The sequence below is a fragment of the Acinonyx jubatus genome, chromosome D3, assembly GCF_027475565.1.
Source record: "Acinonyx jubatus isolate Ajub_Pintada_27869175 chromosome D3, VMU_Ajub_asm_v1.0, whole genome shotgun sequence".
Lineage (NCBI taxonomy): Eukaryota > Metazoa > Chordata > Mammalia > Carnivora > Felidae > Acinonyx > Acinonyx jubatus.
Window position 1 is genome coordinate 48754896 of NC_069392.1, and position 15662 is coordinate 48770557.

A 15662-nucleotide genomic window follows, 5' to 3' on the forward strand; every position below is an offset into this window, starting at 1 on the left:
TGGAGCAGAAAGGAATTAAAGTACAAGTGATACTAAGAATTATACAAAGTTCACTGAAGTGATGTGTATACCATCATCGAACAGTCTCCTCCCGCGTCTCTTGATGTTTTTCTCCTGTGACGGGAACATCCGTGGCGATTCTCTCTGTTGCTCGCTGGACAAGGCCGCCAGGCTAAGGGGGGTTCAGTGGTGAACAGCGTGAGAACAGATACATACTTTTGTAGTGCTGTTCTATCAACGAAACTCCGATACTTGGGGTTTTTGCAACATTTAAAGCAGCTCAGGTAGAAAAGAAAAAGTTCAAACCAGTCACCAGATCCAAAATTAGCATTTTATTCAGAACGCTGGGGTCAGAGGTGTGTCATTTATATTCTGGTACACAATACAGAGGCAAAGCTGCTGTCAGAAGTCTCTCCAGTTTAAAAGCTTGGTTTTTTTTTTTTTCATTTTTTTTTAAAAACACACACTTAGTAGTGCCTCCAGTGTCAGGCCACCCCTTTCTTTTCTTTTCTTTCCTTTTTTTTTTTTTTTTTGGTACAAATTATGTAAAACATTTGTGCTAAGAACTTTTCTCCCTCCCCAAACAAAAAAGAAAATAAAAAATAAAAAAAAATTAAAAAATTAAAAATTGAGTATTCTAACTACAGCTCAACAATTGAATCAAATGTCACTTTGTCTTGTAAATACTTTATCCATAACGAAAGATATAAACATGCAAAAACCTGAATCCATAGTCCAAATAATACATACACATGTTCTGAAGTTTCTGTACTTCTCCATAGACTATGCCAATAAAACATTATGTACACATACCATTTTTACAGTGAAGTGGAAAAAATACAGTAAATAAAAAAAGTGTACATGGATTAAGACCAAAATGTATCTAACATTCTAGTTTATGAAAAAATTCAATTTTGCTACAAATTGGTGATATGAAAACTCCCTTTATTTGCAACCAGCTGCGTAAGTTTTAAGATTTTAGTGAAAAAAAAATCTAAAGTCTAAAACTAGAAGTAATGTACATTTTCCAATCTCATGGTCTCATCCCCCAAGATAATAAAATCGCTCCATGAGTTTTTGTTTTGTGTTTGTTTAATTCTGTGTTTTAATAAAAGCAAATGCAATGTAACAAAAGCGTATTGAAGCATATCATGGTTTAACTTACTGCTCCCACCACAAAATATTTTGTCTTTTACTTATCGTTTCAGAAATCAGTACCATTAAAGCCTTAAACATAAAACTAATTCCAATCTGAAAAAGGTACAAAAAGGCACATAAAATCCCAGTGCTTCTGTACTGTAAAATTCAAGTGTAACTGAGCTCAGTGTTTTTCCAAACAGTATTGGATCACTGATATTCCCTCTGAGCCCAAATTGGTTTGCAGCCTATGCCAAAGCCTCCAGCAAGCACTGTGCTAGTAGACTACAAAGTTAAAGCCTAGCTTCTGAATGCTTTTTGGGAATATCAGTTGAAATTGTTTGTACTTGTCCAAAAACCAAGTTCACCCTGAAGTTCAGTCATCACCTCCACCGTACATGTCAGCAAGTTTCTTGAAGCGTGGCCCCCAGTCGTTCAGGTAGTCATAGTCCTGCTCGCCACCACTACTTGAGGAATTAAGAGAGCTCAAGGACCCAGCGGTGGAGCCGCTGCCTTCATAGTCAAAGACCAAGAGGGAGTCGTATGGCGGAGCGGTGGGATCATTGTCAGCAGCTTTAAGGCCCTACGATTTGGAAAGACAAAGAAAGAACACAGAGAGGGTTACGATGTGCAAACCACAAGCAGATCCTAGGGGTCCCATGGAATCAAACACTTGTTTGTAAGTTTCCACCTGCAGACCACAACATTTTCTACCTACAGAAATTGGGGTTATCACCACGTTTGGAAGTTAGACAAAAATACAACTTTCCTCTGCAGGAAAGACCCCTAGGACGTCTAGCTCAGCGAGGCCAAGACGTACAATGGAAAGGGAGTTAATTGGAGAATGTGTTTGGCAGGTGGCAGAAATGAATGGCCAACTGCTAGAGGTTGAGAAGGATCTCAGATGAAGTCCGGTAATGCAACTGGATAACCGTGCATTGAGTAATTACTGCTGGTATAAGTTATAAGAAATAACACACAGGGCTATGAAATCCTGTCATACGTGAACCCTAAGAGTCAGAGTCAAAGGATTCTGACAGTGAACACGTTGAACAGGTTGTAAATGCAACGCAAAGAGAGAGATATACAAATGAATGCCATATGGCCCCTGCCCTCTACAAGCTTGTAATCTAGCATAACGGGCATTACTATTGTGTGAAATAAATGATAAATAAGTAATAAAGCTACAGGGTCGAGGCAAAAAATCATTAGAATGCCAAAAAAAAAAAAAAAAGAAAAAAGAAAAAAATCAGGACTAGCACTGAGAGCTAGGATTTCAAAGAGGAAGTGGCATATTTGACCTAGGTCTGGAAGGAAAAATGAAGGGAAATCAAAGGAAAATGAAAAAAAAAAAAAAAAAAAAGGATAACTGGCCATACATGATTATAATAGAAGGAAAGATACTCATTAAATCATTTATGTTCATAATGAAACACAAAATGTGACATTAATTGACATTAATCATTAAACTATGATCAGGTATTATTTTTTAAGAATAGAGTGACTTCTAGCTCCCATAAGCTTCAGAAAAGTCATGTTCCAGTGTCTATATACAGTGTAAATATTGGCAGGGGGAAATTTTGCAAATCTAAATTAAAGATTATTTAAAAACCATAAGAGCCAATGAAATTATTATCTAAAAACTTAATTCTTGCTTTTTAATCTAGAATTCATGTACCTGTAGCCAATTCATAATTATGCCCTACAAAACCTTTAAGGTTTAATACTTAAAATGGCATTTTCTCTAAATTTTCCCCAGTTCCATTCTAGTGCCCTGAGATACACCAGCATCAGTTCCAAACAATCTTTCTCTTTTCATACAACTCTGCTTTTTAAACGCTAGTGGGCTGTGGCCTCACTTACTGTCCTGTCGATCAATCCTTCCGATCCACATGTATTTTACGAGTACGTACATGTGGGACCTTTTAATAAGTATGTGATCATCTGTTTATTCTTCCAAGTTTACAGGGGAGGAAGAGAACAAAAGAACATGAAAACTAAGGTCAGAATCAGTATGTAGAGTGGTTAGTGGTTAACACATCAGACCTCTTAACCACTATCCCCTGGGTTGCCAGCTCAGCGCTACACAGTATTAGCTGAGGGTTTTCGGCTAAGTTCTCCAGGCTTCATTTCCTCATCTGCAGGTGTAATAACAACAGTAAGATTATTATGGAGACTAAATGGAATAAAGGCACCCAAGGGCTCATCACAGTGTCTGGTGCCTGTTGGCACTCAATGAATATTAGTCTAAAAAAATCCACTTTTAGGTTCAGTGAAAAATTTCTTGCTTTGTGACTTGAAAGAAGAAAAATAAATGTGAAGACATGGTATTTTGAGAAACAAATGGCAGCTGCCGGACTTCCATCGAAAGCAAGAGAGAAACTGGGGCGCCTGGGTGGCTCAGTCAGTTAAGCATCCTACTTCGGCTCAAGTCATGATCTCTCAGTTCAAGAGTTTGAGCCCTGTGTTGGGCTCTGTGCTGACAGCTTGGAGCCTGGAGCCTGCTTTGGATTCTGTGTCTCCCTCTCTCTCTGCCCCTCCTCCACTCACACTCTGTATCTCTCTCTCTCTCTCAAAAAAAAAAATATTAAAAAAAATTAAAAGGAAAAAAAAGAGAACAGTACACACTACCAGTTTTCCCATCCCAGGTCTCTCTTACCAACCATTGTAACCATTTTAATGAAACACCATTTTCCCTCATGTCTCGTTATACTACATATAACCCAGAAAAGCCGGTGTAAAATAAAATAAAGCACATCTTCAGCAAACTACTTCAATGTATAAAACGTAAGTAATTTTAGAAAGGATTTTATTTACCATATTTATAGACTAAACTACAAGGCAATTTTGCTAAGACTGAAAATCACAAACTACAATTTCTCAAAAGTCAGAATTCCTTTCTGTGGTAGACCGTATTACTGTCCTCAATGATTTACTATCCTGTCTTTGTAGGTGGATCGCATGCCCACACTACCACAAGTGCCTCTCTGGAGCCAGAGTTCACTTCCCAAACCCATTGTCAGGCTTGGCTATGAGCTGGGTTTGGCCAGTACAACGTAAGCAGTGGTGTAGAGAAGACACCTCAAGCCTTTTCCATCTAATGTGTTTCTATCAGTTCCTTCTTGCCCCCTCTCCCAGGAGAATGGTCTGCCCCAGCCCGGAGTTTTCCTTCTGCCTGGATCCTGAAACACAGAAGACATGAAGACATTGCCTGCCCACAGTTAACCCAGAATTTGGGCAAGAAGTAAACCTTTGTTATTGTAAGCAGATGATACTTTGGAGTTGTTAATTACTGCAGCCTTAGTTGGTAAAAGCCAAACAATGCACCTTTGTTCATTTTGTTTATATTTATGTATTCAATTCAAGATGTATTTATCGAGTATGTATATTAAACGTATTCTGCTTAGTGGTGGGGACACAGCTATTAATAAGCTAGATCCAACGCCTGTCCTCACGGAGTTTATATTCAAATATTAGCATGCACCCCTTTTCCTTTTCCCTACAAAATCCAGCAACTGCAAATTTAGGCAAGAGATGATTCTTTTAGTCCAGCGTGGTCTAAGTTGGGTCCACACGAGAACTGGACCCAAGAAAGATCTGGGAGGAAATCAAGAAGACAAAGAACATCCTGATAAGGAGAGTAAGTTTCTGAAGACAAATACAGGTATCCCCCGCTATCCGAAAGTAAGAACATTCTGATGAAACCTTCCGAAAGGAAGGAGGAATGGAGGAAAGCAAGGAGGCAATTACTATTCATTCCTATAGGAAATTTCTTGAGTATTCCCAGACTCCAAAAATAATGCCTCTGAGGCTTTTCTGATACCTCAGGACACATGTTGCTAACGGATGCACAAAATAAATGGAGATGAAGCAGAGATGTTCACAGACACAGTTCAAAGCTTTGCAGTTGGATGCTGAGATGCTGAGTGTAGTTCCGGGGAAGGAGCCTGGCGGGCTGCTCTCTCTGCTGGGGTGCACATGTCTCTATAACGGCTTCCCATACAACAGAAGCTATACACTGCTTGTTGCTTTTCACCTTTTTTCATAAAAGCAAACCCCTCTTTGGATTTCTTTCGGTTAGTGAAAACAAGTACTGATGTAGGTCTTCCATAGAAGTGAAGTGGTAGAACGTGAACTTTTGAAAAGCAGGGCATATCTGTATTAAGTTTTCATTATGACCTTGAGTAAAACTGCTTTGTAAGACAGAGAACAGAGACAATGGCCAAGGTCACCATGTTCAGGTCATCTGTTTTATCACAATTCAAAATTTAAATAGAAATACATGCAGAGCCCTGCCCAATCTTTATGGTGTCAGTTCCAAACTGGAAATATGAAAAGGTTAAGACTAAAATTAGTTCTAAAGAATCAATGGCAGGGTGTCAAGTGTGACTGGATTCAGTGGAGAGGAAAGCAATGGCCTGTATTTACCACGACTTAGGGACAAACGTGGGAAGCTGTCTGGTATTCACTGGTGTGGAAAAGGACCTGAGACCCTTCACTGTATTCCTAAACCATCTAAGTCAACTCCTTAAAATAAGTATAATACTGCTGATAATCTAGACCCCTACTCACTACTGAGATTCTAAAGTATATTCATTTCTTGTAAATTGTTTTTATCTCTTGCTTTGGTTTTTTTTTTTTAATTTTTTTTTTCAACGTTTATTTATTTTTGAGACAGAGCATGAACGGGGGATGGGCAGAGACAGAGGGAGACACAGAATCGGAAACAGGCTCCAGGCTCTGAGCCATCAGCCCAGAGCCTGACGCGGGGCTCGAACTCACAGACCGCGAGATTGTGACCTGGCTGAAGTCGGACGCTTAACCGACTGCGCCACCCAGGCGCCCCTTTGCTTTGGTTTTTAGATCATCCTGGTCATTTCTGAATCTGTTTCCTTCCTCCCTCCCTCCTTTCCTACCTTCCTACCTTCTTTCCTTCCTTCCTTCCTTCCTAAGTTAAGGCCATGCAATCCATTAGAAATCACTGTGCTATGCCAGAACATTGCACAGTCTCAGGTTTTAATAATTACAAAAGGGCAAAAACAGTCACTCAACTTTTCAAGAATTCTTAGGCAAGCCATCTTTCTAGCCTGAAGATTGAGTACCTTAAGTCCCTTCCACTTGGATAGCACTGATTTTTATCTGAGAATAAAAACTCTTGTGGATGAGGTATTATATAAATTCTGGGTACTATTTTGGTAATTCTAAAAAGATCACAGTCAAGTTCTGAGAGACTGAAAATGACAGACATGCAACCAGAGAGAATGTACAGAAGAAATCCGGTGGGCCACGTACCCATCGGGTCTTCCCTTATGGGGTTCCTTTTTTCTTAGGTGTAGACACTGTTTCACAGGATGTGTAATGTGCTGTTGTCAAATCTACAAATGAACTGCATGTGTTTCTCTTTCTCCGCCTACGTCTGACTAAATCTAGAAGAGCATGTGCCTTTTTTGCCTTTCCTGGAGAGGCAGATCTTGAACTCTGGATAAATCTGAACTATTTTCTATAGTTTGAGGTGTCTCTGTAAAATGAAAAAGCCTGTGTCTCTGGCTGAATTCTTGCTGAGCTTGTATTTATAGACTTCTGATCCTATGCTTTATGGATGGAGATATGCTTTTACAGGAGCTATAAAAACCCACATTCTTCAGTGTGGGAACGCATGAGGGATCTGAGAGGAAAGAGGTCCTGTTGATTCCCTTACATTCCGTCTTCTGTTCTCTCAATGCCCCTGCCTTAGTTCAGGTCCTCTTTATATCCTGCCTGGACCATAGCAAAAGCCTCTCTAACTGGTCTCCCAGTCCCCCAGTACTATTCCTACTTCTTTTCTACAAACTACGCCTGGTTCCTCTTTCAGACATTATTTGAAGTTGCTCCCCCAAGTAAAACTGATTGCTATCACCTATTGCAGTGTTTCCCAAATAAGGGAGAAGTTTCCCGGGTGGGGCGGGGGGTATGCAAGACAATTTTTAATTGGCGCATGAGCACTTTAAAACAATTACCTTTATTAAACAAATAAATTAAAAATTGATTAGAAGTTTAAGTAAATAATAGAAGAGGTATGTGGACCTGGAAAAACCTAGAAGGCATTATTACTCAAATGCTTGTTGTTTGGGTAACCTACAGGATAGAGTTAAAACTCTTTAGCAGAGCAGTCAGTGAACTTGGACTGTTCATGTACCTTTTCTGTCTCAGCTATTCTTGGCTTCAGCAACCACAACTAAATTATTCACCAAAAGCCCCTCCAAACCTAAAAATGTGATGTTTTTTGTGTACCTCTATGTTATATGCATATTCATTTCCTGCTGGCTGAAATGTGATTTCCTTTGGCTGAAACTTCTTGACTCAAAATTTTTCATTTGATTAATATCCATCCATCCATCCATCCATCCATCCTTTAAAGCCCATTAAAAATGTTACTTCTGCTACATGGATTTTTCCCTCAATCATGACTGAGAGTCATTCCCATGATCCCTTTTAATTTTATTGCCATGTTTTGGTTATACTAGATTGTGACATCCTTTTCTGCCAACGATGTTTATATTCATTTCATATCCTGCTATTCAACACAGTCCCTGACATCCAGCAGGTATACTAGAAGGTAGCTGTGCACTACTGTCCTGGGCTTGGGTTTTCACCTTATCACCGTGTTCATATTTATATATACTCCTTTTAGAAGAAGCCAGGATTTAGGATGAGGGGTACCTGGGTGGCTCAGTCGGTTAAGAAACCTACTCTTTTTTTTTTCTAATTTATTTATTTTTTTTAAATTTTTAACGTTTATTTATTTTTGAGACAGAGAGAGACAGAGCATGAATGGGGGAGGGTCAGAGAGAGGGAGACACAGAATGCGAAACAGGCTCCAGGCTCTGAGCTGTCAGCACAGAGCCCGACGCGGGGCTCGAACTCACGGACCGCGAGATCGTGACCTGAGCTGAAGTCGGCCGCTTAACCGACTGAGCCACCCAGGCGCCCCTCTAATTTATTTTTTATTTTTTGAGAGAGAGAGCAAGAGCGAGCGCACACGAGTGGGGGCAGTGCAGAGAGGGAGACACAGAATCCGAAGCAGGCTCTAGGATCAGAGCTGGCAGCACAGAGCACAATGCAGGGCTTAAACCCACAAACTGTGAGATCACGACCTGACCCAAAGTCTGATGCTTAACGAACTGGGCTACCCAGGTGCCCCAGGGGGACTGACTCTTGATTTCACTCGGGTCATGATCTCATGGTTCCTGAGATCCAGCCCCGCATCAGGGTCCGAGCTGGGGATGATCTTTCCCTCTCTCTCTTTCCTCCCCTGCTCATGCACTGTTTCTCTCTTCCAAAATAAATAAATAAAACTGAATAAAAAAAGAAGAAACTAGGATTTAGGCTTAAAATATATGTGGACATAAAAGTATACCAGGTTTACATTACAGTGGAATTCTGTGACTTTAATACCAACATTACTACGTCCCTTTCTGAGAATTTCATTTTACTTAAAGCAAATTTTTTGGAAGGAGAGGATTTTTTTAAATTTATACCTAGAAAACAGTAGAAAAGTGTTCTTCTTGCAAAGTAACTTGTAATAATAACTAATATAATGTGGACTATCTCACTTAGTCCTTATAGAAATCTTAACAGAGGATTTTATTATTATCCTCATTTTATGTATACATATGAAAACTGGAAATCCAAGGGGTAAAATCCAAGGATTTCAAAGATAACAGAGCTGTTAGGTGTGGTAGCTGGATATGAACTCAAAGATAAGAGTGGACAGAGATATTTTGAAGAGGACAAATAAATTTAAGAGGAGACAAAAAGTAAAAGTTCTAAACTTTAGTAGTTTCTTGCAAGTTATTTTTGAAGCACTTTTCATAAGTTTTTAAATACCAATCAAAAGTTGGTCTTTTAACAGAAATATGCCCTTGGTTTTTATATTTCTGAGATAAAGAAATATATAGGATTAGTAAAGTTATTAGAGGTATGCTAACATCTACTGTCAGGCTGAGATTAAATGAATTTGTTTCATCTTTTCACCCTCTGAAGGTCATATTTAAAACCTCAAAATAGAATGAAATTCTGTAGCTGAAATTCAAAAATGTGTGATTTGTTTTATTCTACCTACCAGACGGTAACTACGTTACATTTTTTTATATTCAAGGCAACATTCATTGGTTATTTAAATAAACAAACTAGAAAATGTTCTCATGAGCTTATTTATTCCTTTCATTATAAAAACACTCTAATTATAATTGCACTATACTATTCTTCCTTTGGAACATTCAGTACTGTGCTAAATCGAATAAGATCTGGGGATAAAGAAATCTGTTTGCATTTTATATGTGTTTATAAAATACGCTTGAATTTTTTCTAGGTACCTTTAACTATTTTAAATTTATTTTCATCTGTCCAGTTATAGAAAGATATTGAATGAGACTTAATGGGTGTCTTGGAAGAATCTATAAGGTGTATTTGTATGTTATGACTTAGGCCATTTGACAGTTTCATCCCCATGAATTTCCCCACAGACCTGATCATCTCATCCCCACCCCTGTTTTAGTTGTTTTCTGTGACACCTTCACCTCCGTAGACTCCCCTCCTATGTCCAAATGTAGGGCCTTTCTAGGTGTAAATGTTTGGTTCTCCATCTTGTCCACATTTCTCTATCTTACGATCGCATTCATTGTCACGCATCCTGTGGTCATTTGGAGAGACATTTCCAAATGTGATTCTTTTGCCCATTCATGTACTTGCCAAAGCAGTGTGCCTTACACCACCCCTCAGGGATGAGCACCTCTTCCCCTGGAGGCAGAACGGAATCTTGAATGAGGGGTTATGAAAGAAGGTGAGTCCTGGATATGGTGGGATGCCACTGGACGGTGCCTGTCCCAACTATGTGCTTGACCCTTCTTGGCTTGGTAAAGACTTAGTGGAGGAACTAATATCTAGAAAAGGGAAGGGCATTCCAGGCAGAGAGCACAGCATGGGAACATGTACTGACATGGAATTGAAGCTGAGCCTGGAAGCTACAAGTAGAGTCCCTGGCCCTGGCCTGTAAGATGCAGGGGGAGGGGGCTGAGATGAAACTGTGAAGCCAAGTAAGGATTACACCCAGTGTGCCTCCCATGTCTAGCAAAGGAAGGCTTCGGATAGTGGAATGTTTGCCTGGTATAAAGATCATGCTTGCAGCAAAGTAGGGAGTAAACACGAAGAGAACCTAGGTCTAATTTATTGTCCTTCCACATATGACTAGTGCAGATATGTACACACAGTAGGCATTCAATAGTTATTTGCTGAATGAATGGTCCTAAACCAAGCTCAAGATCATTTCAGAATGAGTCATTTTTAGCAAATGCAGACAATCCTCAGATTATGAACTGACTGCATTCTAGAAGTTAATTTGCAAGTCAGTCGTTTGGCACCAAGTTTTCTGTATAAGTACTGAAATATGTTCATTATGGTCCTGAGCTGCTTTTTAGGCTGTGTACTTTTTAGGCTAGGCACTGTTCTGGGAAAAGGAATTCCAAATGAAATTCTGACTGTAGCTCTTTCTACCGTGGCATTTGAAGGGCTGGGTAACTGAATCTAGTGAATCAACTAGATATACTTCCTTACCTCCTGAAGAAAATGCAGTCCTGTAAAAATGATGAATGAACACACACGTAGACACAAACACATAGACACAAACCCCAAGCATACACTAAAACACAACTTAGAATAACCAGTATCTTCATTTCCTGAATTTAGTCAGCTCCAGCAGAGTGAAAGGCCCAAGACATGGGACCCAACGAATCCCAATCAACTGCACGTCGGGCAGTGCTCAGAGCCTTACACCACTTGCCACAGCACTTGGATTCCTTAAAACAACAAAATCTAGGAGCTGGGCCACACACCAGATGCTTAGGTTATGCAAAGATGAACAAGAAATAGTCTTCATCCTGGAGAGAAGGCACGTGTTCACATGGGAGAGAGAAGTATTGACAGTTATACCTCAGTGGCCAGGGCGACAATGGAGGAAGGGTCTTGTTAACCCTTCCCGGAGGTATCACAGAAGGCTTCCCAGAGAAGGGGATGTTTGAGGTGAATCTGAAGGCTAAGTGGGTGTTTCCCTGATGGTTGAGAAAGTAAGGGCTTTATAAGTAAGAAGTTACATTATACATAGTCAAAGCTGGGATGTTTTTGAGGAACTGCAGACAGTTCAGTGGGTCTGTAGCCCTGGAAGGAACTGTCATGGGGGAAGAGGGCAGGAGTCAGATTAGGAAAACAGTCTTATAAATGATGCTTAGTGCTTGAACTTTATCACTGAGAAAAGAACAGTGTTATGGATGGCATGGAGTCCCACGGAATACTGACACTTCAGTGAAAGGCAGAAACAGTCAAGTACTTGTTGAATCACACTGAAGCTAAAATTCTTGCTTTAAAAATGTCTTGCTTTAAAAAAAGTCTGGCTTCGACATCGCCATTCAAAAGATTCATGGTATCTTGACCCAACAACTGCAGGGATAACTAAGAAATTTCTCATGACCACAAATGCTAACTCAGAAGTAAAATCATCAGGCACTCTTAAATATTCAAAAAGATCTAGTCATAAATATAAATTCCCGCAAACCCCCTGACCAGGTCTCTACATAAATAAACTGGAAAAGTCAGGGCATAGTTTTGTAGATAAAGGAGTTATTACTGGCACTCTGTTGTTTTGCCTTCCATCTGCTTTTAAGCCATGATGAAAGCAAATTAACCTATTACCTGTTTAACAGAAGCAAAAGCATTTGTTCAGAAAGCAGCATGTATTTCAGGAATAGACAGCAATGAATAGTTGTAAAGGGAAGGTAAATAATCTTGTTTCAAAACTTTTTTTTACAAACTACAACTACATCTAAAAAAACTGAAGTGGATATATATATATATCATATACATATATGACTACAAGGAAGCACAGGACATATGAGTGTTATCAGCACACGACTGAAGGCAACATATGACAGATGTGTTCCACTTTGTAATGCACGGAGACCTATTCTGATCTTGGAAATACTGAGCTGCAGGACATGGCCAGAGACTGTCTGAGTCTGCCCTCTATTCACACTCGACATCAATATGTATTGTTCTCTTACACTAAAAATTCAAAAGAATTGCAGTAAAACTACAGACATGATCAAAAGCAGCAGCACAGATCATTTTACTTCCAAACTTAAGTATTAACTGTAACAGAACTCTTGGTCAGTAATGAAATAAAAGAATGCCATAATAATTTTGACGGTGGAAATCATATCTGTTATATTCAACAGAGAATTAGCTGCCTCTTTCAGAAGCTCTTAAAACTCCTCAACTAGACAAGTATTTAAATCACTTACATAGTATTTAATTTAGCTCCTCTTCCTACTAATCTCATTTGATGGAACTCTCTAGTCATTGGGTAGGCACTGGATTTTCAACGTTTGTGGGATTCAAAGGGTACGATGTCAGGAAGATGAAAGTGAACTATTATGACATTCATCAGTGCTGATAAATGAAATTAGAATACACTAGAATACTGTTAGTCTATTTATTACTTGTAATCTGGGGGAAAAAAACCTTTTGGAGATAGTGTGACGGATACTGACAATATATACGAATGTCATTTACAAATACAGAATATCAATTGGTAGATCGGTTTTTGGCCCACCAAAGCAATTAAATCTGTTCTGTTGCTGAAGCCACATTTGCTTTAACTCAAAGATAAGCTTGAAAAAATCAAGTGTGTTTTAACGAACTACAAAGCTGTATTCTAAGCAATGTGTGGTCTACGTATGGCTGACAATTAGCATAAAATAAACATCCTTATAAAGAAAGTGAGCCGTCTGTGCACCTCATTAATGAAGTCCCCGATGTCCCCAGGGTGCGGGGCTGCAGATCGGACTGGGTACTGGGGCTCGGCATGGATGGGTCTCTCGTCCAGTCGTCGGATTCCTACAGGCTTAATGGCATCAGGTTCCACGGTATCAGGCTGCTGCAGCTGGCTCAAGTCGTAATCCTGCAAAAGACAAAATCAAAAACCCATGGTAGATGGGCATAAAGATGGAAAATTACAACCTTTGTTTTTAAACACATACCCAGAATGCATAGAAATGAGTGAAATTTAACATAATGGAAAAGTTGCCACCATGAGTTTTTCATGTTATGATTAAATATTTCTTTCACACAGCTCTTTCTTCTGTGCTTTTCATTTCTGCAGTCTGTGCTCCATCTGCTTTCCTATGCTTCTCATCAGTTTCCAATGGAAAACAGCAGTGAGACGAGGCTCCACTATAAAACGAGGAAAAACTGTCTAGAAGATAGAGTTGTACCATAGAAGCAAAGGTACGAACTTAAGGTGGGTGGGGCTCGGGGCTCAGGGCATCCTAACTTACAGCACCTTAGCATGTTAGGTATCTCAAGTTGAAGGAATTCAAAAGCCCAACAGCAAGAGTTGCAAGGTCACTCTAACTCCCCTCATCTTGCCCTTCTTCCTTGAAACAGGTCATAAAACTCCCATGAATGGTCCCCTTCCTGTAACAGGAGGAGGGAAGGCATTCTTATCATCAGAGACAGAGAATTTGGGGCCAAGGAATCTGTACAAACAAACCTTGTTAAACTAACCTTAATCTCCCTAGTTACTTCTTCACCATTTACTAGCCCTAGCCCAAACCCTCGGTCTCCTCAATCCTTAGAAATTTATTGTTTCTTTGTCTCAAAGTATAAAAGGTTCCCACTCTGGACACTTCTTTGGGTCTTCACGCTTTGGGAAGCTCCCATGTACATGTAACAGTTTAACAGGATGTGTATGCTTTTCTCCTGTTAATCTTTGTTAGTTTAATTTTCAGACCAAATCGGGGATGGGGATGAAGACTTTTTCCTCTCCTACAATATCTTTAATATTAATTGGGCAAATACTTGGTAGTTTTCAAACCCCTAAATTCTGATGATATAAAATTCTCCAATTTAATGTTGACATTTACAGAGACGGCAGACTTTCTGGGGCTCTTCATAGTTCAGGCTTCATCTTTTGGTCGAAAACCAGCTTAGAACCATTTGTAGTATCTCTATAGTGGTTTTGATTTATTCAACACTTGGATACTTACCAGGTACCGGCATTGTTGTAGATACTTGACATATGCTTGCTCATTTAATCCTCTGATCAGTACTATTTGATGTTAAGTTTTATTATCCCCATTTAAGAGTTGAGATATTGAGTCTCAAACAACCCAAGTAACTAGTCCATGGTCCCAGATCTACTAAGACTCAGAGACAGGTTCCGACTCCAAGCATGTTAGACTTACTTCAAAGTGTAGCTCTTTGACAGTCTTGTAGGACAGTGAGTCAAGTCCAAGCTACAAGGCCAGAGTTAAATAGTGACAAACTAGACAGATAAGTGTGGAGGGCAGGAACGTGAGGAATGATGAAAATAACAAAGGAGACCAAGGGAAGGAAGGCCACTGGCATTCATGTCTGCTATGTGAGTGCCCAGGCACTCACTATACCAGCCTCTTGAGAATGTGTTCTCACAGATACTTTCTAACAAACCTGTGGAACGTGTCTCATTATCATCTTTTTAGGTGGAGAAACAGATTCAGAGAGCTTGAGTAACTCACCCAGGGTCACACATCTAGCCTGGCAAGTAGGATGGGAATCAAAACCAGGCCTGTTCGACTTCACACTGTCAATCCACAAAGTAACTGTCTGCTCCTTGAGGCAGTCCCATTCTGACCACCCTCTCCTAAAAATCTCCTTACCGAGAGATTCAGCTACCCTAACGGCTAAAAGCCCCTCCTCTCAGGAGTCTGCAGGGGGCTGCGGGGGGTGAAGCAGGTACACACGGCAAGACAAGCCACCGTGGGATGCAAACTTGGTAAACTGCAAAGTATAAAATGCTCAGAGGAGAAAACTCACATTAGATTTGAACCCTGAGCAATCCATGCACTAGGGAGAAAGGACCTTTCTGGGATTACGAACAGCATGAGGAAAGGCATGGGGATGCTGTTTTCTCTTGTCAGGATAGAATACCTCAGATTATCTATACAAAACTTCAATGAAAACATCTCGATTATGCACAAATGTGCTCCACTTTAAATTTTATAGAATTTATGAGTGATTTATAGACTATCTTGAAGACGTACAATGATAAAACAGATGCAACGGCCTTTGAAATGCTAAAATGTCATACAAAATAAAAACAGGGATTTATTTAGAGACTTCCGAATGCTTGCACACCAAGAAGCATGTTTTTCTGCATGACGTTTAACTGCAGAACTACCAAGCATAAGAGAGTGACAATTCTCGAAGCTTTATATAGAAAGGGAAAAACAGGGGCACTTGGGTGGCTCAACTGGTTAAGCCACTGATTTTGGCTCAGGTCATGATCTCACGGCTCATGAGATTGAGGCCTGTGTCAAGCCCTGCCGTCAGCACAGAACTTACTTGGGATTCTCTCTCTCTCTTTCTCTCTCTCTCTCTGCCCTTCCCCCACTTGCACACGCTCTTTCTCAAGATAAATAAATAAGCTTAAAAAAAATAGATTGTAAGCATAATGA

General features: G+C 39.9%; 1 protein-coding gene across 2 annotated transcripts in view; it reads right to left on the minus strand.

Annotated features, from left to right (window-relative positions):
- Positions 1–312: 312 nt before the first annotated feature.
- The window catches only part of CDH2 (cadherin 2), a 213261-nt gene continuing 197911 nt past the window's right edge, over positions 313–15662 (minus strand). For both annotated transcript variants that reach the window (XM_027068690.2, XM_053206475.1), the window contains exons 15-16: positions 12962–13126; positions 313–1720 (exon numbers count right to left, since the gene is read on the minus strand). In XM_027068690.2, the coding sequence (XP_026924491.1) occupies positions 1514–1720; positions 12962–13126 (372 nt within the window). In that variant the 3' untranslated portion in view covers positions 313–1513. The remainder of the gene's footprint in view (positions 1721–12961; positions 13127–15662) is intronic.